Below are 26,810 nucleotides of genomic sequence, written 5' to 3'. Positions count from 1 at the left end.
TGCATGCTTACTCCTAAGTCCTCATCAGAGATAAAATTTTTTGAGGGAATATAACTTTGGTTACTTTAAAATTATGCAAATTTGGCCATGCCATTACAAATTTATCATATTAAAAAAATATCATAACTATTCGTAAAACCTACTGCATGCTACTAGAATTTTGTAAAGTTGTATAACCATACCATTGTCGCCAAGATTTTTGTTATCTTCTTCCTAAACCCATTCCATCCATATCTCACCGAAGAATATTGTCATCTTCTTCGGCATTCCTGATGAGTAGAGAGCGGATCATCTCATCGAGGCTATCATGACAAGAGGCTAGGTTACCGGCAATGAATTCGAGCATGCACGATCGACACAGGATTCTAAGAGTCATCACCCAGTGTGTCGGTGCTCTTCTTTCTAGTTCAAAGTTGGATTGAAGCCACCCCCTCATGTGTGCCGCCTAAGAGCATCCCCAGCGGACCCCTCATCCGGTACTCCATCCAAAACATAGCGCACTGGAGGAGAAAACGGTGCTCCAGTAGATATGGCATCGAGGCCTCCAAAAATAGACGATACGCCAAATCGAAGAGAGTTCGGCCAAATATAGTGATTCTCTCTCATCAACGCCATATCTCAACGTCCGCGCTCTCGTCCCCATCCGAAGTTCTGGATCAACCTCCCCTCCATCGTCATCGTCGCCCACCGGCCGCCGATGTCGCTGCCGCGCCTACCGGCTGTCGTCATCGCTGCCACTTCCGATCCCACCACCCACATGCGCCGCCTACCCACCTCAGCATCCGGCGTTGTCTCCTGCGCGACACCCACGCCCGTCGCTCACCGCCGCCGCTTCCCCGCCCACCCGCCTTAGCATCCACCGCCTTTGCCTATGCGGCTCCGCTCCCGCCGGCCATCTTGGCCACTTCCACGCCCGTCGGCCGCTTGCGCCGCCTGCCCACCTCAGCATCCGTCGTCGCTGTCTGCGCACCTCTGCTCCTACGGGCCACCTCGACTGCTCTGCAGACTTGTATTAGAGAAAAGAGCATAGAAGATAGAGAATAACAGAGAAAAGGAGATAAAATATGAAATATAGTCGTTCAAATATAATATAAGTGCACGGTAGTTGGTAAATATTACTAAAATATAGAAAGGTGTGATATGGAGAATATAATATGGATGATCAGTTGAAGTGGGAAGGAATATGAAGGAGGGTTTTTTTTTTACCATCTATATAGGCATATGGAGGATCAAATTTGGATTAGTTGTTGGGATGCTTCTTCAGATAATAAGGGAGGAGAGAGGAAGGAGATAATGTGGATGAAAGTGCAATATTTTCATTTTTCTCTCCTCAATACGGAGGTGTTGACAGAAATCCTGATGGCAATGGCACAATTTGAGTTTCAGCAGATTTAATGAACAGTGATGGGATTTTTTTTCACATGACAAATTTATAAATGGCGTTATCAAATTTACCCTTAGGAATAACTTTTTTCTGTTCCAGAGGTTTAATTGCTCGGTGGGCCCAACATCCGGTGAGCAGCTTTGGGCCCAACGTTCACCTTTGGGCTTCGCACCGTGGCTGGGCCGACTTTTAAGCACGCGGTCGCATCATATAGGGTTTTCGAAGCTCGCCGGCGGCGAGCACCACCCAGACCCCAGGTGAGGTTGTGAGCGTTGCGGTGGCCGGCGAGATGGAGATGGCGGAGGTTGACCGGAAGAGCGATGGCAAGATGGCGGCGACTGGTAAGGTTTCGTCGTCGGGGGCGACGGCGCGGCGGCGGAGTCGAGGAAGGGTGCTCGGGAAGCGGCGGCTCCAGGCCGACGACGACGAGGACGAAGAAGAAGAAGCCGAGCTAGAGGAGGAGGAGAAACAAGAGCCCAAGCCGGCGTCGGTGCAGAGGGTTTGGACCAGCGCCGACTTCGAGAAGAGCGAGGGATTCCTGAGATTCATCGGCAAGACCGCGGAGGAGTACGCCGCATCGAAGGCGGCCTTCGCGTCGAGACCCAGGAGGATAGAGACCGCGGAGGAGTGGGAGGCGAGGGTGAGGAAGAACATCGAGGAGCAGGACAAAGCATACGAAGAGATGATGCGGTCGCAGGACGACGATGAATCCAACTGGGACTATATCGCGTATCGCAATTCCTGGAACGATACATGGTCCGGCAGCCGTGGTTCATTCGAGGAAGTCAGTGAGGTTTTTTCGTTTTTCCATTGAGAAAAAATTCAACCTAGAAGAGGATGTGACTCTCGTAGGAGTTCAAATTCGTCCTCCTACTTCTACGTTAAGTTTTTTCTTAGACGAAGAGAGTATATGCTTATCATGAATTGTTTTCTCTTCATGTGATGTGCAACGTTTCGCTGTTTATGTTTATGCTTATCAAGCAATTACTACGATGAAAAAAAAACAATTTCAAAATCCAAATTAAATATTGAACTTTAATTTTTGGCTACTAACTCCGTCACAAAATATAGTAATTTTTGGCTATGAATCTAGACAAACAGTTGTCTAGATTGGAAGCTAAAAATGCTTATATTTTGGGACGGATGGAGTATAAAATAAACTACGATGAAGAACCACGTAATCAATATCAGAATTAAATTCTAAAAATTCAAATGGTTTATAGACATAAGGAAGCGGTGGGGTTGTCTGTCCGGATCCGGAATACTGTTAATTGTTTGTTTTCTACTAGTACATGGACTTGTTGTTGTTAGTTATGTTCACTACTTTTGTTATTGCTATTGCTGCTGCTACTGCTGCAATTGGATTAATTCAATCTTTTAACTCATTTCAATTCTTATACAACTCGGTGCGTGCAGCAAGGATCCCCCAATGCATTTCACTCATAAGCCTGCGCTGGGTTACTACTCTGCCAGTGCCTTGGATACTCTACAGATCTTCTCTGTCAAGGTAGCAGCGACGAGTGGAGGTTTACAGTGGCCGCTTGATGTGTTCGGTATAGTTTCCATCCGTGACAGTGTTGATCGTAATCGCAATGTTGTCTTCCACCGCACAAGGGACAACTGCCAAACCCTCACTGAACAGGTTTCTGACCTTTTTCTTTACTTAACATTCCATTGATCTGTTTAATTACCTCCAACATGCAGCTGTCCGCCCTTCCTAATTTAATTTCATAACCGTGCAAGCATGCATATAACATGCAGTCTTTGTACCTACAGTTTCTCCTTGTCGTTTTCAATTCTGTCAATGGCCTCATTTATTGACACTCTGGAAAATAGCCTGTTACGCATGGTGATCAGATATAATTGCTTCCTGAAAATTACCATGTCCTTTATGCTACGTGTGATTTCTGTTTATTATGCTGCTCATATTAGTGTCTTCTTTTACTCCAGTTCCATGATTATTCATTTGTGGCATTAATTCCATACAATGCAGGAACGAAATTTAGTGCTGGTAGGGCCCACCCGTGCTGTTGTGTTGTCAATGCCGGATCCTCTGATCATCGATGTTGAAATGAAAGTGAAGGGCACCACTGAATCTGAGGACAAGCGCTTGAGCTTACTAGCTGTGCCACTCTTATGTGCTGGTAAGTATTACTCACACGTGCTTAAATCTGGTTCTTACACAAGCAAGCTAAGCACACTGGAGTTCAGACTTGGCTACATCGTGTCATCTGTGGAGGCCACAATATCTGTGCGTGTCATTCGTGGGTCATGGCCTGATGGTTTTCATGGTCAGTTTGCTGCATATACCACTGGTGTCAGATTCAGGCATTTGGCCTCTGAAGACATCCTAGCTGGAATTGAACTTGAGAAAATAGTCCTGCTTGATTCTAGAGGTGATCAGAACGTAGTAACTGTCAGTGGTGATGGCACGATTGAGCTTTCACGGCGTGTTGTTTCTGTTGAGAAGGTTGGAAAGCTGAAGGTTCTTGTCAGGGCATGGGAGCTCGTTGATCATAACAATGTCGTGGAACAAGTGAAGGTTTTCACACCATTAGAAGCTGGCTTGAGCAATGGTGAGCTAGACATTGGCTTCTGTCTGCTTGAAGTTAGTGTAGCTTGGTCGCTCATTTCGGAGAATCCAGTTCTTGCTAAATCGGTTCTGTAGTACTGGAAAATATGCATGGTCAGGCATCGGAATGGTTGTGAAACGTGAACTGGTGATTAATTGTTAGCATGGTTGATGCAGCTTTTGTAAGATTTGTGGCCGATATTACAATTATACTGCATATATATGGATGTGTTATTTAAAGTCACGGAATTAGTGTCTTAGCTTTAGCTTAATTGTTAAAACTTTTAATATCAGACCATACCATTATTCTAATTATTGATGTTGTGTTACTAAAAAGCCCCATCGGTAGGCCTAAAGCCTGTGTTCAACTTGGAATATTGAGATTGTTGTGTGTGGATTGTCACCGATGATTGAACTCTGTTACTAGCAACAGAACATCTTATGCCTGCCGCTGTGGATGAATTAGTAGTGGACGCTCGTTTGTTAATGGAAGTTGCCGGTGTTTTAAACTTGACCAGGGTAGTGTTACCTATAGTTTTGGATATAATGTATGTATCACCTGAGTTCCAAACCACCATTTTGCATTAGCCCCTCGCTAGTATACAGCTCCCCCATTTTAGACTCCCCTCTGTTGAGCTGACCCCGGAGCTCCGGCGTCGCGGCGATCCTCCTCCGCCGCCGCGACCACTGTGGCCATCGTGAGAACTAGGACTTATTTTGTATCGGTTTTGAGAGTGAAGGGACCTGATGTATTTTTCTGGTTGAATGATGAAAACCGGATTCGTTGACAAGTTAAAGAGACCTCAGATAAACTTATTCTACAGCCGGTTGCGTTACCAACGGTGGGCCAATTTTTCTCCTTTGGGCTGCGCAGCGTGGGCTAGGCTTAATCAGTTTGGGCCGACTCGCATCATACACGACCCAGTCGGTTTGGGCCTCATGTGTGGGCTGCTAACCCTCCATGTGCATGTAAATCTGACCTACTCCTGAATGAAAATTACCGACTTTTATTCTCAAAAAAAAAAAAAACAAAAAAAAAAAGAGCAGCGGCGGGCGGCGGAACAGAGCTAGGGTTTCCGAAGCTTCGCCCTCACGAGATGGAGATGGACACGGAGGCGGAATCGCCTACGACGACGAGCAAGCCCCAACCCGACGAGGAAGAAGAAGCCGACCTAGAGGAGGAGGAGAAGCAAGAGCCCAAGCCGCCGCCGGTGGTGGAGAGGGTTTGGACCATGGCCGACATCGAGAAGAGCGAGGGATTCCCGAATCCATCGGCAAGACCGCGGAGGAGTACGCCGCATCGAAGGCGTCGAGACCCAGGAAGAGGATGGAAACCGCGGAGGAGTGGGAGGCGAGGGTGAGGAAGAGCATCGAGGAGCAGGACAAGGCATACCTAGAGACGATGCGGTCGCAGGACGAGGATGAATCCAACTGGGAGGCTATCCAGTATCGCAAATTCTGGAACGATGTGCATTCCGCTCATCATGGTTCATTCCAAGACGCCAGTGAGTGAGTTCATTTGTTTTCCATTCCATTAATCATATTCATCTCCTCCCTCCTTCCTAAGTAAACTAGCTAGTCTCATTCAAATTAAGTAATATTTTGTGTCACCATACAATTGGTGGCTTGGTGCTACAAGATATATCCAGACCATGAATTGTGTTCTCTCCATGTCTGTTGATTCTCTTATGCATACGCTTATCTAGCAAATACTTCCTCTGCTTCTAAATATTTGACGCCATTAACTTTTTTTAAATATGTTTGACCGTTCGTCTTATTAAAAAATTTTAAGTAATTATTGATTCTTTTCCTATTATTTGATTTATTGTTATATATACTTATATGTATATATATAGTTTCACATATTTCATAAAAGTTTTTAATAAGACGAACGGTCAAACATGTGCTAAAAAGTCAACGGTATCAAATATTTAGAAACAGATGGAGTACTATAGAATAAACCACGAAAGAAAACCCACAAAATTCAAATTTTGGCTCTAAAAAATAAACCATGATGAAAAACCACAAAAATCAACATCAAAATCAAACTATAAAATTTCAAGTGTCTGTCCAGAATACTATTAATTGTTTGTTTTCTAGTAGTGCATGGACTTGCTAGTTAGTTATATTCACTAGTGTTGTTACTGCTGCTGCTGCTGCTGCTGCTGCAATTGGATTTGATCTTTAACTCACTTCAATATATTCTTATACAACTTCGAACATGCAGCAAGGATCCCCCCCAATGCGTTTTACTCATAAGCCTGCGCTAGATAATTTCACTGCCTATGCCTTGGATGCTCTACAGATCTTCTCTGTCAAGGTTGCAGCGACAAGTGGGGGCTTACAGTGGCCGCTTGATGTGTTTGGTATAGTTACCATGCGCGATAGTGTTGATCGTAATCGCAATGTTCTCTTCCACCGCACAAGGGACAACTGCCAAACCCTCACTGAACAGGTTAATTTCTGGCCTCTTTTTTACTTAACATTCCATTGATCTGTTTAATTGCCTCCTTCTGTGCTGCTTAACACAGCTATATATCATGAAGATGTTATATGCATGGTGATCTGATATAATTAATTGCTTCCTGAAAATTACCATGGCCTTTATGCTCATGTGATTTCTGTAGTACGGATTATGCTGCTCATGTTTATGCCTTCTTTTACTCCAGTTTCATGATTTGTAGGAACGAAATTTACTACTTCTTTTACCCGTGCTATTGTGTTGTCAATGCCGGAACCTGTGATCATCGATGTTGAACTGAAAGTGAAGGGTACAACTGAATCTGAGGACAAACACTTGAGCTACCTAGCTGTGCCACTCTTATGTCATGGTAAGCGTTATTCACGTATGCTGCTTAATTCTGGTTCTTACACAAGCAAGCTAAGCACACTGGAGTTCAGACTTGGCTACATCGTGTCATCTGTGGAGGCCACAATATTCGTGCGAGTCATTTGTGGGTCATGGCCTGATGGTTTTCATGGTCAATTTGCTGCCTTTACCACTGGTGTTCGTTGGAAGGATTTGGCCCGTGAAAAGAACATTGCCAGTGTTGATGATGAGAGAATTCTCCTGCTTGATTCTAGAGGTGATCAGAAAGTAGTTGTTACTGGTGATGATGGCAAGATTGTGCTTTCACGGTGTGTTGTTTCTGTTGAAGATAAGGGCGAGCTGAAAGTTCATGTCAGGGCATGGAAAGTTGATGACAGTGTTGTGGAAGCAGAGATGGTTTTCACAGCATTGAAAGCCGGTTTAAGCAATGGTGAGCTAGACATGGGCTTCTGTAAGCTTGGAGTTAGTGTAGCTTGGTCGCTCATTTCAAGGAAGCCTGTTTATGCTGATTCGGTAATGTAGCAGAAAGTTTGCATGTCAGGCATCGGATGGTCATAACAAACGTTGTGAAACACATGAACTGGTTCTATATATATATTGTTAGTATGGTTGATGCAGCTTTTGTAAGATTGTGGCTGATATTATACAAGTCAGATTGGTAATTCTCTGCCTTAATGTTGCCTGCCTTATACAAGTCCGCATGTTATCTTATCTTATCTTAATGACTATTTAAAATTTAGTAACTTTTCATTTTTTTTTGTCCATAAGTCTGACCGAGCAGCGCCCTCAGAGATCGGAGATCGATCCAAAATCCTAATCGCGCACAACTGACAAATAAAAAGATAAAATATCAATTAAAAAACCAATCAGGTAATCATCACTGCCTTATACAAGTATCAGAAGTACACTGACCAATAATCCCAGAAAAGGAATAACAAAAATCACATCAATCCATTGCCAGAGCAGAGAAGTCAAGGAAATAGAATGCCATCTGCGTGAGAGGTCGTCTTCATCGCAAGGTTTATATTTTGCTGCTTAATTCGTTGCTAGAGTAGAGATACAAGTGGGCATTCACGCCGCCGCTCGCCGTGCAGCTCAGTGAGTAGAGATCTATATAGGACCGAAGATATATGAGGTTAAAACTTAAAAGAATGAATGTGTTGAGAGAATTAAGGATATGAGTTTTTATCTGTCGACCCCACCTGAAAACTTTTTTAAAATATTTAATTCAAACGAATTATATTCTTTAAATCCAAAGAAATTATTTAACTCGTTTCCCTTCTCGATCGCCTTCTTCACCTTGAGTGCTCTTCGATCTCCTCGCACATTGAGCAACTTGGAGGTGAACTTAATTAAGGTCGAAGATCTCGGTCATTAGCTTTGCTGGGTTCCCCAATCGCTGCACGATAGTGAATTTGGCTAGGGTTTGATCAGAGGACGGGAGAAGGAAGGTAGATTCGGTTGTTGAATCTGGGTATGTTAAAAGAAGTAGTATAATAAAAAAACATTTTAATTATATTAAAATCAGTTGGCAATGGTATCAAGTCAGTTTCATGTAATTGTTTTTTCAATCAAAATCTTGAATCCATATATTAGTTCGAGAGTAAGTAGTAATCAACTTTACGTACCTACTGTTTACCAGTTTATTGATCTCTCGATTAATTGGTATTTATAACCTTAGCCATCCAGAGTGGATCCAAATAGTGGACAATATTTAAACAGTGATATTTATTTGTTATGAGCCTATTGACTTACTACAATATAAAGTGGCTTTTTTATGATCTATAAGAAAATCTGTTGCAACACAAGAAGAAAAAATCACACCTAATTAAGTGTCTGTCTTAAGTAGCAATAGAAGCTTCGATTTGGTAATGGAAATCTCAATCGATTTGGGAGCCTTTTACTCACAATTTCTCCTTTCGATCCCTTCACCAGCCTGTTCGAGAAGTTATTTTACTCATCCTGGCTCCCTTCCTCGACTGATTTGGCTACCATCCACGTGGCAGCCCTCTTATTAAAAAAATAAAAAAATAAAATGAGGCCCACATGTCATCTTCTTTCTCTTCTTCCCTCTATCCTAACTCATTCTCTCTTCTCCGCCTTCTTTTTGAAACAACCTTGGAGAAGCAGGGCAGCGGCCAGCAGAGCAATAGCGACAAGCGAGGTTGAGGAGTGCGCGTGACGACAGTGATGCAGCATGGCTCGTCAACAGCGTCTTCGATGCTAAGTCGCCAAGAAGAGCAGATGAAAAAGATATAAGGACGTGTTTATCCCCTTGATCGGTCGCGCCCCCGGCTTTTCTTTCTCGATCGGCTCGGCTTGCTGGATAGGTGCCGGTTCACTTATAATTACTTAAAGGTGTCGATTGTTTGTATTTCCAGCCTGTGGAGGTGGGGAAAACACTATAGGTATCGGTTTTAGCTCTTCCAGCATCTATTGTGCCAATTTGTATGTGTGTTTTTGTAGTAGTGGCTGCTGCTTCCTCGACACCTTGGTCTCATCGATCGACGAGCACCTCCCCTCTCCCTGGTCGAAGAGGAGGCATGCATAAAAAAATTAATCTTACCATATACTCTCGCCGTTGAAACTTCAATTAGCAACAGTATTATATTCACGCTTCGATTAGTCAGGAATATATAATCCGTGACAAGCTTGAATCAACAACTACGCACTCCATATGTCAACGCTTTTGTTCAGCTTAATTTTTTAATGTTTAATTCATCTACTGTGTATAAAATGACGATATCTAAATTTACATAACTGATTAAACAATTCATGACAGCATGCATTCCAACCGTCAGGAAATTTAAGTTCTACTCTGTCGCCAATGAGATGGAGTAGTCAATTTTGGTGATGGCATAATTTAGCAGAAATACAAACATCTAGTATTAATTAACATTGAATTAGCTAACTGAGTCCAAGGGCTTGTATAAATACTAGTAGACGGATGCATCTGGACGTTTTCTAGTTTTGTAAGGTCGTACAGATGCAGCCAGTCAAATCGGTCATTAACCCCTGAAAGCTAATTAAACACGTATATTTGGTTAACTTATCTGTTGAACAAGGCCATAGAGATGAGTCAACAAAAAAAACAATTTCTAATTTGATTGCGACTGCAAGACAAAATTCGACGCTGTCAATTATTAATTGGTTCACGTGGAGTTATATAATATATTTTGAAAGCTGTCTCGACTCGAAATTGTGGTGATTTTGATCGGTTTGTCGCTGTCCGTGACGTGACACGAATTAATTAATTAACTAAGCCAACCGTTTCTAGGGAGTATATAATTAATTAATGACAATTTCTCAAGTATCAATATTTTTTTTTGCTTTTCAAGAGTTCAAACATTGAAAATATTTTTATTGTTTAAATTTGGCGAATATTAAATGAGGGGTGTGGTTAGTCAGGCATGTAACAGTTTCGAAATATTTTGAAACAAATTTTTAAGTTCAAGAAGTATCTATATTTTAGAGAGGCGAGTATTTATTAGGTTAGCTGGCTGATGATGTTTCTACACATGCATTTTATAAGGTCTAAATTTATTCAGTCCTTAATGTAAACTACTTTCACCATCTTGTTATTAGTTAATAATAACTCTTGCAAATCTAAGATCGATCTAATAATACGTTCTGTCCACACGCTGGTCTCGATCACGGTTTCTTTGAACTGGTTCTCTGTAAATCACTTTTGACTACCATACTAAACCAAACAGGTCCAGAGATCAACGTTGATTATTTAAGTGATCGATTTACTATAGTCATGACCATATATATCTTCAGCGAAATCATATTGTTGATGAGTTTAGTTAAGGAAACATTACATCACAACATCAAATAGAAGGCAGTAGTCTATCTGAAAAAAAAAATCAACAAAATATTGTTACCATAAAGTCTGCCGGTAAATTGACTATTTTAAAATAGAATCATGAGTTAATGTTAATCATTTTTAGAAGAGAAAAGGAAGTAAAATTGCTTTTGTAAACATTAAGTTCGATCCATGGGAAAGAAATATATTAGTGCTAATATGACAATGCACGTGATATATAGCAGACAAATGAACAGGCTATTGAACACTGAATTGAAGCATGCAATACTCGTGTAGGAACAATATACAAGAGCAGACAATATAGTTCTGTGAGAAGTAGTATCTAAGCACTTAGCTGCATGCCAAACTCAACCTAATATTACTAAATGACATACTTCTGGTCATGTAAAATGTGGACTAAATAGCAGTTACTTGTCAAAAGATGTATGTAGTCGCATCCATATGTTTGGAACATATCCTATCACTACCTAGCCAACTAGAACACAAACAAGCTGCTATATACTAGACATACTAGCTTTTAGTCATTCATCTGTCACTATCTTTCTATATATCAGCAAATAACTGCACTAGCTGCTAATAATCGATAATGGCCATATATATACAAGATTTTTTTTCTGAACAAAGAAAAGAAAAATCAAACATGTTTTCTTGGAGAAACTCACACACATATATACCCCCTCTAGCTAGTAGCAACAGTTTTAAATAAAAAAAACAATGTCTAGAGAATATCGACATGGTCTTCAAAACACATCGGGACATGTGCATAAGTCAATTAGTCAATACACTCTTTGATCAAGAGTATATGCATTTGTTGACACGCCGCATACACTAGCTAGCAGACGGTTTCCAAGAGCACGAGTGTCCTGCAATTCGGGGCATATGCTTTCAAGTTGCAACTACCAGGAAATCTCTAGCTCTAGCCGGCATGCATGCGTGCTAAGAAATTTTTCAATGGAATTGAACATAAGTTATTACCGTAGACCATTTCACTTCTCATAGCAAGAAAAAAATGACAGAAAGTACAGTTCATTCCTCTAAGATGTGGTAGTACTAATTGTACACTTCTCCATCAAATCTAAGCCTTTGACCAGCTACTCACGCAAGATCAGATTCTTATTAGGAATTGTGGTAACAGTACACCAAGAGATAAATAATATGAGAACGATTTGGCCTTATGCATCTATATACTTATGTCCCATGTCAAAAGAGTCAAACGCCGCAACTGTGCCAACGTTGTCCTATTTTTTTGAAAACTTCCTCTCTTTTTTTTTTAAAAAAAAGGGCAACGTTGTCCCAGATGCATACCCCTTTCATCCAAAAAAAAAACGTAATCCTACCTATGAACTTGGACATATGTGTGTCCAGATTCGTAGCTAGGATTTGTCTCTTTTTTTTCTTTTTAACAGAGTAGTATGCATGAACTTGTGTGTGTGATACCTCAATAAGGGTTATATTCTTGTGTGACAAGTATATGCCCTAGCTTGGGATCAGCAAATAAATAAATGAGATTAACTAGGTCAATATTGGACTAGATAGTTCACATTCACCTAAAGTTACAGTGGTTTCCTTTATATGCATTCATCTGTAAATATATGTAGTACAGTACGTAGAACCGATCGTTGCTTGATCAATTCAATGGTAAAAACTGTAAATTAGTTAATAACTTGTAAGCCGTCTAGTATGCCATCAATTTAGTTGTATGTACATGAATTAATTAAGTTGAATTATATTTTAACATTTCACACACACCTAACACACGTCTAAATAAGATTGAAGGCGTAGACTCGATCATCTAGCACGAGCAGACACCGTATCGATCGAGTTTGGGACTCAAACCCAGGCAGAAATTCGATAATTAATTAAGTTGAATTACGTTTACATATATACCATTCAAATATTTGTTGTCATGTGTCTATATATATAAATGTGCATAAGTTTCATTTCTAATTGTATTATAACTAATTACATTTGGAAGTGCTTCTTAATTTGGTTAAGATCAAGCTAGCATAAATTGCTTGAAAAATATTTTTCAAATGGAGGGGTAGCTTTAGCTTGGTTTTCTTGCTATTGAGGTATGTGTACGTGTGCACCACGCGTGATATGATCGATAATGACTAGGTTAATTAACTAGTGGATTAATTGGTTAATTATAGATTATAACCATGGTAAAACTGATCTTCTCCTTTCTCTGAGTCAGTCAGGCAGTCAACCTGTCGATCTGTTGATTCGCTCGATATCTTACGTTGCACTGCAAGTCGAGTCATGCAGCTGAATCAGTGTTGTTGGTAGGTGAAGACTTTGGACTTTCAGAGAGATTTCTCACCAGGTTTCGTGCATCTTCTGCTGCTGCTGGCCGCTGCAAATCAAACATGTAAAAAAATTAACTGACTGAAATATATATACGTAGGACGGACGACCCATGGGAACGCGCCATGTTTTGAACTTCTGATGCCTCCGGTTTCGTTAGTCCTCCTATATCTGATCTTCTCATCGATCTCTCGATCGGTAGCTCTCTCTAGTATATCCGGAGTATATACTTCCTTCGTCTTAAAATATATGACACTCTTAACTTTTTATATAATGTTTAACCATTCATCTTATTTAAAAGTTTAGCAGTAAAAGCATAAGTTAAGATAAGAAAGATAATAAAAAGGTCACAACAAGTAAGTAATTTTTATGTAATTCTTGAATAAGATGATAATTATCAACGTTATACGAAAAATAAATGATGTCATACATTTTAAGATGGAGGAGTATATATAAAAGTATGTGAGAGCCTCCTCAAAAACAAGCACACACTACTAGAGAACATTTTTTTCCCAACACCTATATTTCGTTTTTCCAAGCGATCTAGACAATCTCTCCTGGAAAAATATGACCGCCCACAAAAAAAAACCCTCATTTTTATAGGTTGTGGCTTGTAAATATAAAGAGGTTCGCTTGCAAAATTAACGTGGGAGCAGTGTTAATGTCAGTACAGCTGAGGAGAGCTACAGCGGCACACAGCCTATGTCTCAATCACTCTCTCTTAGCTACCTCCCCCTCTCTCCCTCCCTCACTCTCCACCGAGGGGCAAAGGGACGGTGTGTCGACGGTGACTACAGCTTTGGTGGGGGCTAGATGGGAGGAGGCCGGCCGGCTGGAGGTAGCAAATTAAGGGTGGCAGTGAGCACCGTTCAGTATTGTTATTGCCTCCATTCTCTGCCCCTAGTTGTTCTGGTGCTGACTATGCGTTCCGTGGATTGATTCATTTGGAAATTTTGTGAATGGATTCAATTGGAGATTTGTGAATGGGCTAAATTGTGATGCTCTATTGATATAGGAATTTCTATGTGTTGGATGGGGATTGATTGAGGCTGTGATGGGAATTGATGTTTCTGAATTTCTATGGACTGGATGGGGATCGATTAGGCTGTGATTGGTAGCGGAAAGCCATTGCTGGCCAAGGAGTGACATCAACTATGGATTTTTATAGCACTGAAAATATTTACACAGGCGGATGGCAGGACTTACCCGCCCACGAACATCACAAAATTAATTTTTGCAGGTGGCTGGCTATCGGCTCATGACAATGTATTATTTTTTAAGACTTTTAAGTCGTAGGCGGTCTGATTGGCCACCTGCAAAAATCTATTTTGTTTACATGCATGCTAAAATGTTTTTTGTAGTACTGACAATTGAAAGGTTGGTGTACGTATAGTCATCTACACGCGCATTCTCGTATAGTAGGGCAAGACATAGAAACTGTGCATTATATGTTTATACTGTTTATACGAATCCTATATGCATGAACTAGCTAATATACATAAACGCTGGTAATTTAAGTTTCACAAAAAGTTCAGCTCTTCGGATAGAATACAAATTAACATATTAATTAACTTAGGAGTAAACCATATATTACAATGAAATTAAATAGGACATTATTGTCATAAACTATTTCCTGACAGTTAACGATCGCACGTGAATGAATTTTTGCCTCTCAATTTTCATACAATAACTCCCTAGTGATTAACCCAAAGGAAAAACAATTCCTGACCGTTTCCTGGCCTCTTCTCATGCTGATTTCATAATAACAAAAGTGTGGGAAAAGTCCTCCTATTCTGGAAGAAGAAATTAATCCATGAATTTATCTGTAGAGTGCCACTTATACTTTGATGTGACCAGTTCATTTTCCTTGAGCAAATTAAACACAAGGGAAAAATTATATTTGATCCAAGATGCTTTGCTTATTCTAGTGGCTGTGCTTGAGTAGCGATCGACCAACGAGCCAGTTGTTTACAGTCCTACTAGTTGTTTTTTCTAATCCGAGATCAAGTATATAGATTGATCAAAATGGAAATTTAATGAAAATCAATTAATTATATATAAAGCACACGTTTCACATGCTGCAACCAAGGAAGAACTTCCATAAAAAAATTATGATAGTTTTAAGCTATCATAAAGTGTAATATGTAATAGTAATGAAGGTATATATATTTTCTTCTATAATTTCCGGTGACATTAATTTGTAATTAGTTGGCGCACGAAGTGTCCACATGTGTGCATATATAGGATATGTTTCCCTCCATCCATATTTTTCACCACTGCAATCAATATATATATGTACTTTCTTTTGATTTCCAGTTAATCCATTTTAGACATGTAATATTGTAATTTTAATATAGGGTACATTCTGTTTTCTTTTCCTACATTTTTTATTCACATGCTTTGTTTTCCCTCTATCCAAACATAACCTTATTACAATCTGATACATTAATGTGAACCATTTATTTAGGGAAAATAGAAAAGTAATACTCTCTCTGTTTCAGATTATAAGATATTTTGACTTTGGTCAAAGTCAAACTACTTTAAGTTTGATAAAGTTTGTGGAAAAAAGTAGTAACATTTTCAACCTATGACAAATTTATTATGAAAATATATTCAATTATTGATTTGGTGAAACTAATTTAGTATTATAACCTGAAACCGAGGGAGTGTATAGTTCAAAAAATGCATACACAGTAAAAACAATTTACATGATATTTAGGAGTTACTACTACTCCTATAGAGCAACATATGTTTGGGATCGAAGGGACCATATATCTAAATTAACTTCATTCACCAACCAAGCAGTACACAGTACATATGTACATATGCCACTTGTTTCCTATGCAGTGAGAAATGCTTTACCGTAGCGGTTGATCGAATCTTCGCCGTTGACCATGATGGAGAATTGATGTCCCCTAAATACAGGCGTTTTAATATCCTGAGGGTCCATTGCCTCGTTTCCTGAACATGGTAACTGAAACATATTAAAAAAACTAAAAAAAAGGTAGACAGATTATCTATTGATTTCATTGCAAAGGCAGACAGATCAGTCATTCACTCATGAATCCATGCAATTAATCTCACACATGCTTATGCATGCTCCCCAATCCATGAACAACTTCAATATATTCCTTTCTCAAAACCAAAAAAAAAAAAAGACTATACCATTCATCAAACGGACACAATAGCACATGCATATGTTAAGTACAACACGTCTAGAACACGTACGTATATGAACATGCATATGTTGACTTGCCATATATGCATGTGCAGTTGTGCACCTTAATTTAGCCTACTGGCCGGATGTCTTAAAAACTAATCTAATGGCAGTAGATGTAGGGTGCACATGCATGCACTTGTGTTGTAATTAGATAAGTTTTTTTTTTCACAATGCACGCTACCTTGATCAAGGGATGCATCCATGCGATGCGAGGAGTAATTGTAGTACACATTGTTCGTACATTACACATACACAGGGAATAGATTTTGCTTAATAGAAGCTATTTAGGACAATAGTAATATATATAGAAAACTATAAAAACCACCACATAAGTCACTTGGAGGTTGGCATTCCAATATCTATAAGTTATTTTGTTACAAAACCCACCCCTACTTAATTTCACTCCAAAAACCATCTCTAGTCGCACATGCTTATTAATAGAATCAGCATATTATTGCTGATGTAGAGTTACCACGTGCTAAGCTATCGAATTAGTATGATTATTTCAAGCATTTTTCATATAGAACTTGCTAAAAAAAATCAAACTGTTCAATATAGTTTAAAAATGTGCGTGCGAAAAACGTAAAAAAAAGAGCGTACAAAACAAACTCACTCAAAATATATATTAGCCCACCAATCGCACGACGTCGTACTCGCTCCATCCCATAAAAAAATCAAACAAGTACATTCTAGTTAATTCTAGTTAGTACTACGAATCTAAGCATGCATTCGTACTTATTCATAATACTGGAATATGTCACATTCGATTTTAGATTCGTATTCGAAAAATTTTCTAGCTCCACGAGCCGCTGTGGTTCGGCCGAGTTTAGTTCCAAAATTTTTCTTCAAATTTTCAACTTTTCCATTACATCGAAACTTTTCTGCACACATAAACTTCCAACTTTTCCATCACATGGTTCTAATTTCACCTAAACTTCCAATTTTACCGTGAACCAAACACACCGGTTGTTGTACGTTACATCTGTCGCGTCAGTGCTGCACACATGCATGCCCCACGCCATGACATCCTCCCCTCTCTCCCTCTCCCTCTCACTTACCAACCACAGCTCTCACCGCTTAAACGCCCGCCTCGCCACGCCGCTTCTCGCCCTTCCTCTTCCTCCTTCACAGCTATATAAACCCCATCTATCCCCTCCCACCTCCCACCACCATCTCCACTCCATCAGCTAGCTTAGCTCAGCTCAACCACATCTCGAACTAACCAACTAAGCTAAAGCTAAGCTAGCTTCACCGTCATCCTCCACTGACACATGGGGAGCTTGGACGCCAACCCGGCCGCCGCCTACGCCGCGTTCGCCGCCGACGTCGAGCCCTTCCGCCCGCTCGACGCCGACGACGTCCGCTCCTACCTCCACAAGGCCGTCGACTTCGTCTACGACTACTACAAGTCGGTGGAGTCGCTCCCGGTGCTCCCTGGCGTCGAGCCGGGCTACCTCCTGCGGCTGCTGCAGTCGGCGCCGCCGTCGTCGTCGGCGCCGTTCGATATTGCTATGAAGGAGCTCAGGGAGGCGGTTGTCCCCGGGATGACCCACTGGGCGAGCCCGAATTTCTTCGCGTTCTTTCCGGCGACGAATAGCGCCGCCGCGATCGCCGGTGAGCTCATCGCGTCGGCGATGAACACCGTCGGATTCACGTGGCAGGCGGCGCCGGCGGCGACCGAGCTGGAGGTGCTCGCGCTGGATTGGCTCGCGCAGCTGCTCGGGTTGCCGGCGAGTTTCATGAACCGCACCGTCGCCGGTGGGCGCGGCACCGGCGGGGGCGTCATTCTGGGGACCACCAGCGAGGCGATGCTCGTCACGCTCGTCGCCGCGCGCGACGCCGCGCTGCGGCGGAGCGGGTCCAATGGCGTGGCGGGCATCACGCGGCTGACGGTGTACGCCGCCGACCAGACGCACTCCACGTTCTTCAAGGCGTGCCGCCTCGCCGGGTTCGATCCGGCGAACATCCGGTCGATCCCCACCGGGGCCGAGACCGACTACGGCCTCGACCCGGCGAGGCTGCTGGAGGCGATGCAGGCCGACGCCGACGCCGGGCTGGTGCCCACCTACGTGTGCGCCACGGTGGGAACCACGTCGTCCAACGCCGTCGACCCGGTGGGCGCCGTGGCCGACGTCGCGGCGAGGTTCGCGGCGTGGGTGCACGTCGACGCGGCGTACGCCGGCAGCGCGTGCATCTGCCCGGAGTTCCGGCACCACCTCGACGGCGTGGAGCGTGTCGACTCCATCAGCATGAGCCCCCACAAGTGGCTGATGACCTGCCTCGACTGCACCTGCCTCTACGTCCGCGACACCCACCGCCTCACCGGCTCCCTCGAGACCAACCCGGAGTACCTCAAGAACCACGCCAGCGACTCCGGCGAGGTCACCGACCTCAAGGACATGCAGGTCGGCGTCGGCCGCCGCTTCCGGGGGCTCAAGCTCTGGATGGTCATGCGCACCTACGGCGCCGGCAAGCTGCAGGAGCACATCCGGAGCGACGTCGCCATGGCCAAGACGTTCGAGGACCTCGTCCGCGGCGACGACCGGTTCGAGGTCGTGGTGCCGAGGAACTTCGCGCTCGTCTGCTTCAGGATCAGGCCGAGGAAATCCGGCGCCGCCATCGCCGCCGGCGAGGCGGAGGCCGAGAAGGCGAACCGCGAGCTGATGGAGCGGCTGAACAAGACCGGAAAGGCTTACGTGGCGCACACGGTGGTCGGCGGCAGGTTCGTGCTGCGCTTCGCGGTGGGGTCGTCGCTGCAGGAGGAGCGGCACGTGCGAAGCGCGTGGGAGCTCATCAAGAAGACGACCACCGAGATCGTCGCCGACGCCGGAGAAGACAAGTAGATCGAGCTCGACGGCGACAGTGTAAAGCCACTGTTATTTGCTGTGTCGTGTCCGTTCGATACATGGATTGATTAATTGTTTACTGGTCGCAGTTGGTAGAAGTAATTAATGGCGACAACGAGAGGTGCGTGGAATAATAAATACTCTCTCCACGTAGGCAGTGTGTGTGTGTGATTATATTCATACTGTGCATTCAAAATTACTATGGTCCATCATATAAATGTTGGGCTTTCATCTTCTTCTTTTTTTTGGGTAAGGTTCTTTTTCTTTTTTGTTACTTGTATACCAGCAAGAAACATGTCATAAGTCATGTGTAGTACGGGTAAAAAGGAACAGGTGATTTGTTTGGCCTTAATTGTATATCAAACTTTTGAGTAAGCTGGTTGTTGGTGTGTTGAGCTATATATGTACTGTTCCCTGAAAAAAAAAACACTATACATTTACAGTTGTACAAGTGTGAATTTAAGTTATGGACTTATGGTTGAGAAGCGGAAAATTTTAAATTGTCGATGATATAGGGCCATATATTTAGTTTCACTTGCCAATCAATGTTCGACAACTTGCATGTCAATCATGCTGTTCAGATAAGACAAATATTCTAGTAACTTACTTAAATTTATTAAAAATAATTTAGTATAGATTTTACTAATTAATATGGGAAAATATATTATGTAATCTAAATTCAATTTCTGCAAGTTTAGTCTAATAATGTTGTTCATTTAGCAAGTTTAATTGACTAGCAAATAAGGAAAAAGACATAACACTATTCTACCATCAATGGAGAACATGAGTTAGAAACTTTTGAATTTTTGATCGTCCGATCCATATTGAGATGTGTTGAGATTCGTGTACGTGAGGAGAATTAAAAAAAAAATCGAGCACACGTGTGGCGTACGTGAGGGAGTTAAACTTACGACGCGACACAACGGCGTTAATTTTACTACAATTATCTTATAGTTATATTTCAAAGTTGAAAAGTTCTTTTAAAAAAAATCCTGTCAAAAGTTTTTTAGCTAGTAAAAAAAATCAGCGAACCGACAGATATCAAAACCCAGTACGTCCTCCGTTTCACAATATAAGTCATTCTAGCATTTCCCACATTCATTGTTCAAGTATAAGGTAATCATCTAGATAATTAATATATATGGCGTCACAATCATGCATTATTTGTGCTAGATAATACGCACTCCCTCCGTCCCACAAAAATCAATATAGTATCAGATGTGAAACATTATAGTATTACGAATCTGGACATACACATGCCATGATTCATCGTTCTAGAATATATCACATCCGATCCTAGATTCTTTTTTATGGGACGGAGGGAGTATATCTAGGTGCTACTTGCCTGTATTAACATGTACGAATGAGTTTGATAAATTGATGGCTCAGCTAAGGTACGATACAGAGAGCTGCGCGCTTTGCTTGCTAGCTTGGTACCATCAGTGTATTCATTCTGACTATATATATCTTGGTAGGGCTAGCTGTGACTAGAACAGCATATAAATGTATGATGATCCAAATGCAAGTTGATCCAATTTTTTGCAACGCATGCATGGCTACCAAATATTTAAATTGATCGATCGAGAAGCAGACAAAACAATTATTAATTGCATCACGAGGACGTCGAGGAACGTCTGCAAGTTTATCGAGCCATAGCTTACATGCATGCCACTACTAATTAAGCTTATTATAATATATCGATGCAATATACTATTAACTCCATCTTGAAATATACTAGCAACTTACAACTAATTAAAGGGATAGATTTGTATTACTACGACGTGTTATTCAGTCCTCAGGCTCCATTTCGTTTGTGATGAAGGGGTAGGTTCTTCCTCGATTTTTGTTAGCACATATTTTCAAGCCAAATTTTGCTACAGGACATCGCGACTTCATGGTTTAGTTCTAGGACACCGCACGAAGTAATTTTTGGAGGAAGACGCTCTCAAATGTTGGATATTTACTGGTGGACAATTTCCGGTTGAAGAAAGAGAAATCGCGTGAAATTAATGTCAAAAATACTCTTGGGCTCACATGTCAGCTCTCCTATCTCTCTTCTTTTCTCTCTCTATCTTCCTCCTTCCAGCGTCACTCTGAGAGGAGAGGCAGCGTGCGGACGACCGGCACGGGCGTGAAGGCTGTGCGGGCGGCATGGCGAGGCGTAGTGGCGGCGACGGTGGCTCGCGGTGACGCCGTGCGGGGTGCGTCTGGCTGGGGCTCACGGCGGCCGTGCGGGTGGCACGGCGAGGTGCAGTGGCACGGCGGACGTGCAGATGGCACAAATGTCGTGCAGGTGCGGCGGCGGACGTCGTCGTGGAGACGCGCGAGTGCCTCCGTCAGCGCGTCCCACGACATTAAGTGCGCAAGGTGGTTGTGGAGCAGGTTGAGTGCCCGCCAGAGTGACGGGTCACCGGCGGCATGGCCTTCTCGCTCGGCCACGATGCGCTCCTCTTCATGCTCCCCTTCTCCGTCTACGCGCTCGTCTTCCTCCGTCCGCCCCGTGGCCTCCATCAGACGCCCTACCCGATTCTCGTGTGCGCTTTCATCACCCCCACCGCGCTCCTCGCCGCCGCTGACGATGTTGTGCTCGCAGCGGTGCTCGCCTGGACCGCGAACGTCTCTGCCGCCACGTCGCTGTGGTGGTGCCTCACGAACGGCGGCTACACGGCGATGGCGTTCTCGAGGGTGAACTAGTACACCAACTTTCATGGACGCGGTGGAGCGGACGCCGGAGATGGCGTTCCTCATCGTGTTCGATGTCCCCGCCACCACCGAGGTCGCTAGGCGCGACGCCGTCCGCTTCGCGGTTACCCTGCGCTGGGCCTTCGTTCGCCAACACACCTCGTAGTGCCACCTGCACGGCCGTCGCGCCAGCAACGGGCCTCCACACGCTGCCTCGCCCTGCATGTTTGAAGAGAGAGAAAAGAAGAAAGATAGGAGTGCTAACATGTGGGCCCAAGGGTATTTTTATATTTCACGCGATTTATCTCTTCTATTCAACCGAAAATTATTATTTTAATGAGCGGTGTCCACTAGCAAATATCAACATTTGAGAGTGTCTTCCCCCAAAAGTCACTTCGCGGTATCCTACAGCTAAAACCACAAAGTTATAATGTCCTGTAGTAAATTTGTCTATACCACTAAACGGTGAGTTTTATGTGAAAACTTTATATAAAGAAGTTAGTTTTAAAAATAAAATAAATTTATAATAATTAAAACTTAATTAATCATGCATTAATAAAATCTCCGTCCAAGCATCTAGTTGATGTATTTTAAAACGAACTCGTACGTAGCAGTAGTATTGTGGAGAGAGGATGGATGGATGAATCGAGCTCAGCTAGCTATAGGTAGGTAGCTCAGCTGTAACGGCCGACAGCCCATTATAAATTGTAGGTCCTCGAAACAGCACGGACGTACTACGTAATACTACTATAGTTCGTTGTAGTAATTAGATTCCCTGATACCGGCATGTATGTCGTGATCTCGTGGCCCTACGCATTACTTCATCGGTCACATAAAAAATCATTCTAATATAAATTTAAAAATATATTTTTTTTAGATTCGTCGTATATTAGAATGTGTCACATTTAGTCCTATTTTTTTATAGGACGGAGGGAATAGGACTAAGCTGCTAAACAGTATATGTCACTACTTATCTCAAGTTTTATGGAGTACTATATGACTAGGCTCCTCTCCGTTCATGAAGACTCTGTTTTTGGATTTCTGTATTCAACGTTTAACCATTTGTCTTATCTGAATCTTTTTAAAAAAATTAGTCATGCATAAAGTATTATTTATGTTTTATCATCTAATAACAATAAAAATATTGAATCACAGAAAAGTTTTAAATAAGAGGAGTTAAATGTTATATCCAAAAGCTGAAAAATAAAGTCTTTGTGAGACAGAGGAAGTACACTTTCTTTGTTTCAACATATATAAGTGTACTTTTAAAAGTGAAAGAGAAAAATAAAAGGAAGAAAAGATCACCTAAGTGACCCATATTAATTATTAAACGAGAGGTGTAGAGATTAAGTAGGAGGATAGTTGAGGGTAAGATAGAGAGAAATTTGAATTGGATATGGTTAGTGTAACAAGTACTAGTATGACAGGAATATACTTATTTTAGAACAAAATTTGTATACAGAATTACACTTATTTATTTTAAGACGGAGATATATATATATACTGTATCTTTGCAATACAGTTCGTGTGTCATGTGATAGAGTCCGAGGATTCAATAAATTTTCTGTTATATAAAAAACTTCAGAGTCTTCTGAGAATTCATGTTTTCTAAACCGTATGTCCGCCGCAAATGGTAGATCGATGGGCCTTAACGTAAGGTGCAGTCCTCCTGCCATACCAATTACAACCTATTTTTAATATACGACGTATTTGGTTTATTTACAAACGTTGGATCCTTTCATCTTATTTAAAACTTTTGTGCGAATATAAAAGTTTAAATCATAGTTATAAGAATATTTGACGATGAATCAAATTAATTAAAATAATTTTTTTAATAAGCCGAAAGGCTAAACATATCTTAAAAATTCAATAACTTTATAGGGTGTGTTTAGTTCCCGTCAAAATTAAAAGTTTGGTTGAAATTAAAATGATGTGATGGAAAAGTTAGAAGTTTATGTGTAGAAAAGTTTTGATGTGATGAAAAAGTTAAAAATTTAAAGAAAAAGTTCGGAAATAAACTCGGCCATAAATTAAAAATCCGAGAGATGCCTCACGTAGTACTGCTGCGCTAGTACTTCTGTCTCTGCCTCTCACAGTATCGATCCTTGAAGTGCCATGTTGTGCAAGCTGCACCATGTCATGTCCAGCTCGTTCGTAAGAGCTCCTTCCCAACCCCCCTCGCCTCGTTTTTTATACGTACGTTTCCCAAACTGTTAAACGGTTCATTTTTTAAAAACTGTTTCTCTATAAAAGTTGCTTAAAAAATCATATTGATTTATTTTTTTAAAAAATAACTAATACTTAATTAATCACACGCTAATGGACCGCTCCATTTTCCGTACGCACTCTTCCTGGTTGGGAACCTCCAGCAGCGAACAGAGCCTAGCTAATTATTGTTGGGAAAGTGATAGATCATACTTTGAGGAGATATCCCCTCGTTTCGTGCATAACAACTAAATAGTCATAAATTTTTTTTAAAAAAATTGGTAACATATATTAATATGAAATATATCAATCCAAAAACATGCAAGTTTAAATTCAACTTCTACAAGTTGTAACAAAAATAACAAATATAGCTGCGAACATATGATAACTATTTTCAGTTTAATTTGTTCTTTTTGTTGCAACTTGTAAAAGTTAAATTTGGTCTTGCATGTTTGTAAAGTGATATATTTTATATTAATCTATGTTGTTAATTTTTTTAAAATTTTTTAATAATTATTTAGATGACATGCAAACAACAAGGATGTTCTCTCGAGGGACGAAAATCCACACCCATTATTGTTAGCTATTGTATGCCCCACTATAAGATGCGCCATCACAACAATCACTGCTTCTTGTCATCCCACTCATACAACACACCGCTTCTCATTGCATTGTCCCATCGTCGCTTTAATTTTGATCGCTAGCTCCTCCATACTAATTCTTCATCCATTAAAAAAAACTTAAAGAATGGGAAATTAATATCTCATCCCTAGTTAGGTTAATTAGCTTTTTTTAAAAAAAATGAAGGGAATACTCCATTGTCAGATTCACCGACCATGACATTGAGACGTCTTACAGATACCGAAATACTTAAATTTCTTTTAAAGGTATAGATGTCATATTAATTAATTATATAACCACTCTTTAAACTTGTTGCAATATGGCGTTGCTACATTGTTTATTGTAAATATGCCCAGCATGAAACGAACTCATAGACAATCTACCTTCTGCATTTATTGCAGCGATCAATATCATTCCAACAAATTTATTTATTTATTTAATTAAATGTGGTTATACATGGTACTCCTACCACGGTTGAGTCTCCGTACATAGTCAGGTCTGGAATATTGTTTTCCTAGAGAATGCATGCAAGGCCTTTGGCTATTGGTTTCATATATCCACAAATTAAATAAATTAACTCAAGTTTAAAAAGAAAGGATATACTCCTATATAGGACTTATGGGGATTGCCTGACCCACAGGTCAGCCTCTACTACTGCATTAGCAGTACTATAGAGGATCTCTGCGTCTATATAACTAGGTGTATATATATGTTTTAATTTCGCTCCCTATAAATTAAAGACCATTATATTTACACCCATCACATACGATCCTTCTTGATAAATCAACTTCATGCCTTTGCAAGCATGACAATTACGTTAACCTCCAAACCAGGCACCATACATATAAACTTCAACAAATTAAGGTTCATGTAGATCGATCGATCATATCGTCAATGACTTGTGTGGCTTTAGATATAACGTGTTAATACTGAAACAAGAAAGTAACAGATGGGCATGCGGTGGATCGAAAGTCAAAGCACATTTCAATTAGTAATTTACTTCTCCATCCTGATGGAACTGATAACTGTCCATGATCCATACACGTATACTCTCCTAGCTAGCAGAACCACTGTACTCCTTGCAAAAGTTAGTTGGTAGCTAGCTATAGCATCAATTCATGTAGTACAATTAACACAGATGAATGCTGCATATATAATTGTGCTAGCTTGCAGGAGTATTAATTATGCTAGAGTTGACTTTGTATAGTAAAAGTACACAAATTATAGTTGAGCATAGAAGACTAGTTGACTGACCATACAATCTACTCCTTCCGTCCCAGAATATACTTCCTCCGTCCCATTTTAAGTGTAACCACGAGTTTCCGCGTCCAACTTTGATCGTCCGTCTTATTTGAATTTTTTTTATAATTAGTATTTTTTTTGTTATGAGATGATAAAACATGAATAGTACTTTACTCGTGACTTATGTTTTTAAATTTTTTTTAACTTTTTTCAAATAAGATGGACGATCAAAGTTGGGCGCGGAAAACCATGGCTGCACTTAAAATAGGACGGAGGGAGTAAGAAGTTTTAGAGTTGGACACGGTTATTAAGAAAGTAGGTAGAAATGAGTGTTCGAGGGTTACGATTGGATGAGTAGTGGAGGTAGGTGGTAAAAATGAATGATAGAGGGTTGTGATTGGTTGGAAAGAAAATGTTGATGGAGAAGTTGTTATATTTTAAGATAAATCCTAATGGCTAAAAGTTGTTATATTTTAGGACGGAGAGAATATAACACTAGATAATAAAGGTGGATCTAGTATTATCCGCAGGTGAATCCATTGTCTATCCATAAACACATTCATTATATATTCATCATCTTTACAATAGCGAAAAAGATTGAGAATGACGATTTATGTATACAATAATTTTATCATCTTTAAGAAAAAGGTATACCATGAGATTCCATATTTTCTAATGTTAAACTTGGTATCTCCATGTAATAATAAGTATCTCGAGGTACCGAGTTATTTTTGGTGCTACAAGTACTTTAAAAAGGAACTCTCTGAATTTTCTCATATGTATATATATTGCAAATAGAAGCTTATATACGACCTATTTATGCAAGAACTATATATGCATGCACAATAATTTGCCACTGACAAGCGCTAGATTCTACGATTTGTCATCGATAAAAATATACAACTTCTAGGTACAATAATATGTACTATCATACAAGTGTTATTTTACCATTTTTACCATTAGTATAGTTAACCTCCGTTATCAATCTTTCATTTTTTTTACGATGCCGAAAAACCACGCCTTGGGAGGTTTGCAATATCTACTACTATTTCAATGCCATTTTCAAATAATTCAA

The 26,810-nt window shown here is 41.0% G+C and overlaps 3 protein-coding genes across 3 annotated transcripts; all 3 read left to right on the top strand.

Annotated features, from left to right (window-relative positions):
• The first annotated feature begins 2,664 nt into the window (after positions 1-2,664).
• LOC4344638 (uncharacterized) lies at positions 2,665-4,296 on the top strand. Its single transcript, XM_026027500.2, has 2 exons — positions 2,665-3,026; positions 3,378-4,296. Exons 1-2 carry the CDS (start codon positions 2,814-2,816, stop codon positions 4,050-4,052), a joined length of 888 nt encoding a protein of 295 aa, XP_025883285.1. The 5' UTR covers positions 2,665-2,813; the 3' UTR covers positions 4,053-4,296.
• A 1,219-nt stretch (positions 4,297-5,515) lies between these two features.
• Positions 5,516-7,443, top strand: LOC107277175 (uncharacterized). The gene is made up of 2 exons (XM_026020085.2): positions 5,516-6,426; positions 6,637-7,443. Exons 1-2 carry the CDS (start codon positions 6,178-6,180, stop codon positions 7,306-7,308), a joined length of 921 nt encoding a protein of 306 aa, XP_025875870.2. The 5' UTR covers positions 5,516-6,177; the 3' UTR covers positions 7,309-7,443.
• A 9,839-nt stretch (positions 7,444-17,282) lies between these two features.
• LOC4344637 (tryptophan decarboxylase 1-like) lies at positions 17,283-19,360 on the top strand. The gene has a single exon (XM_015793282.3). The coding sequence runs from the start codon at positions 17,411-17,413 to the stop codon at positions 18,980-18,982; it is 1,572 nt and encodes a 523-aa protein (XP_015648768.1). The 5' UTR covers positions 17,283-17,410; the 3' UTR covers positions 18,983-19,360.
• Positions 19,361-26,810: the final 7,450 nt, after the last annotated feature.

Source organism: Oryza sativa, chromosome 8, assembly GCF_034140825.1.
Source record: "Oryza sativa Japonica Group chromosome 8, ASM3414082v1".
NCBI classification, from domain to species: domain Eukaryota; kingdom Viridiplantae; phylum Streptophyta; class Magnoliopsida; order Poales; family Poaceae; genus Oryza; species Oryza sativa.
This window is presented reverse-complemented; position numbering and strand designations above follow the sequence as displayed.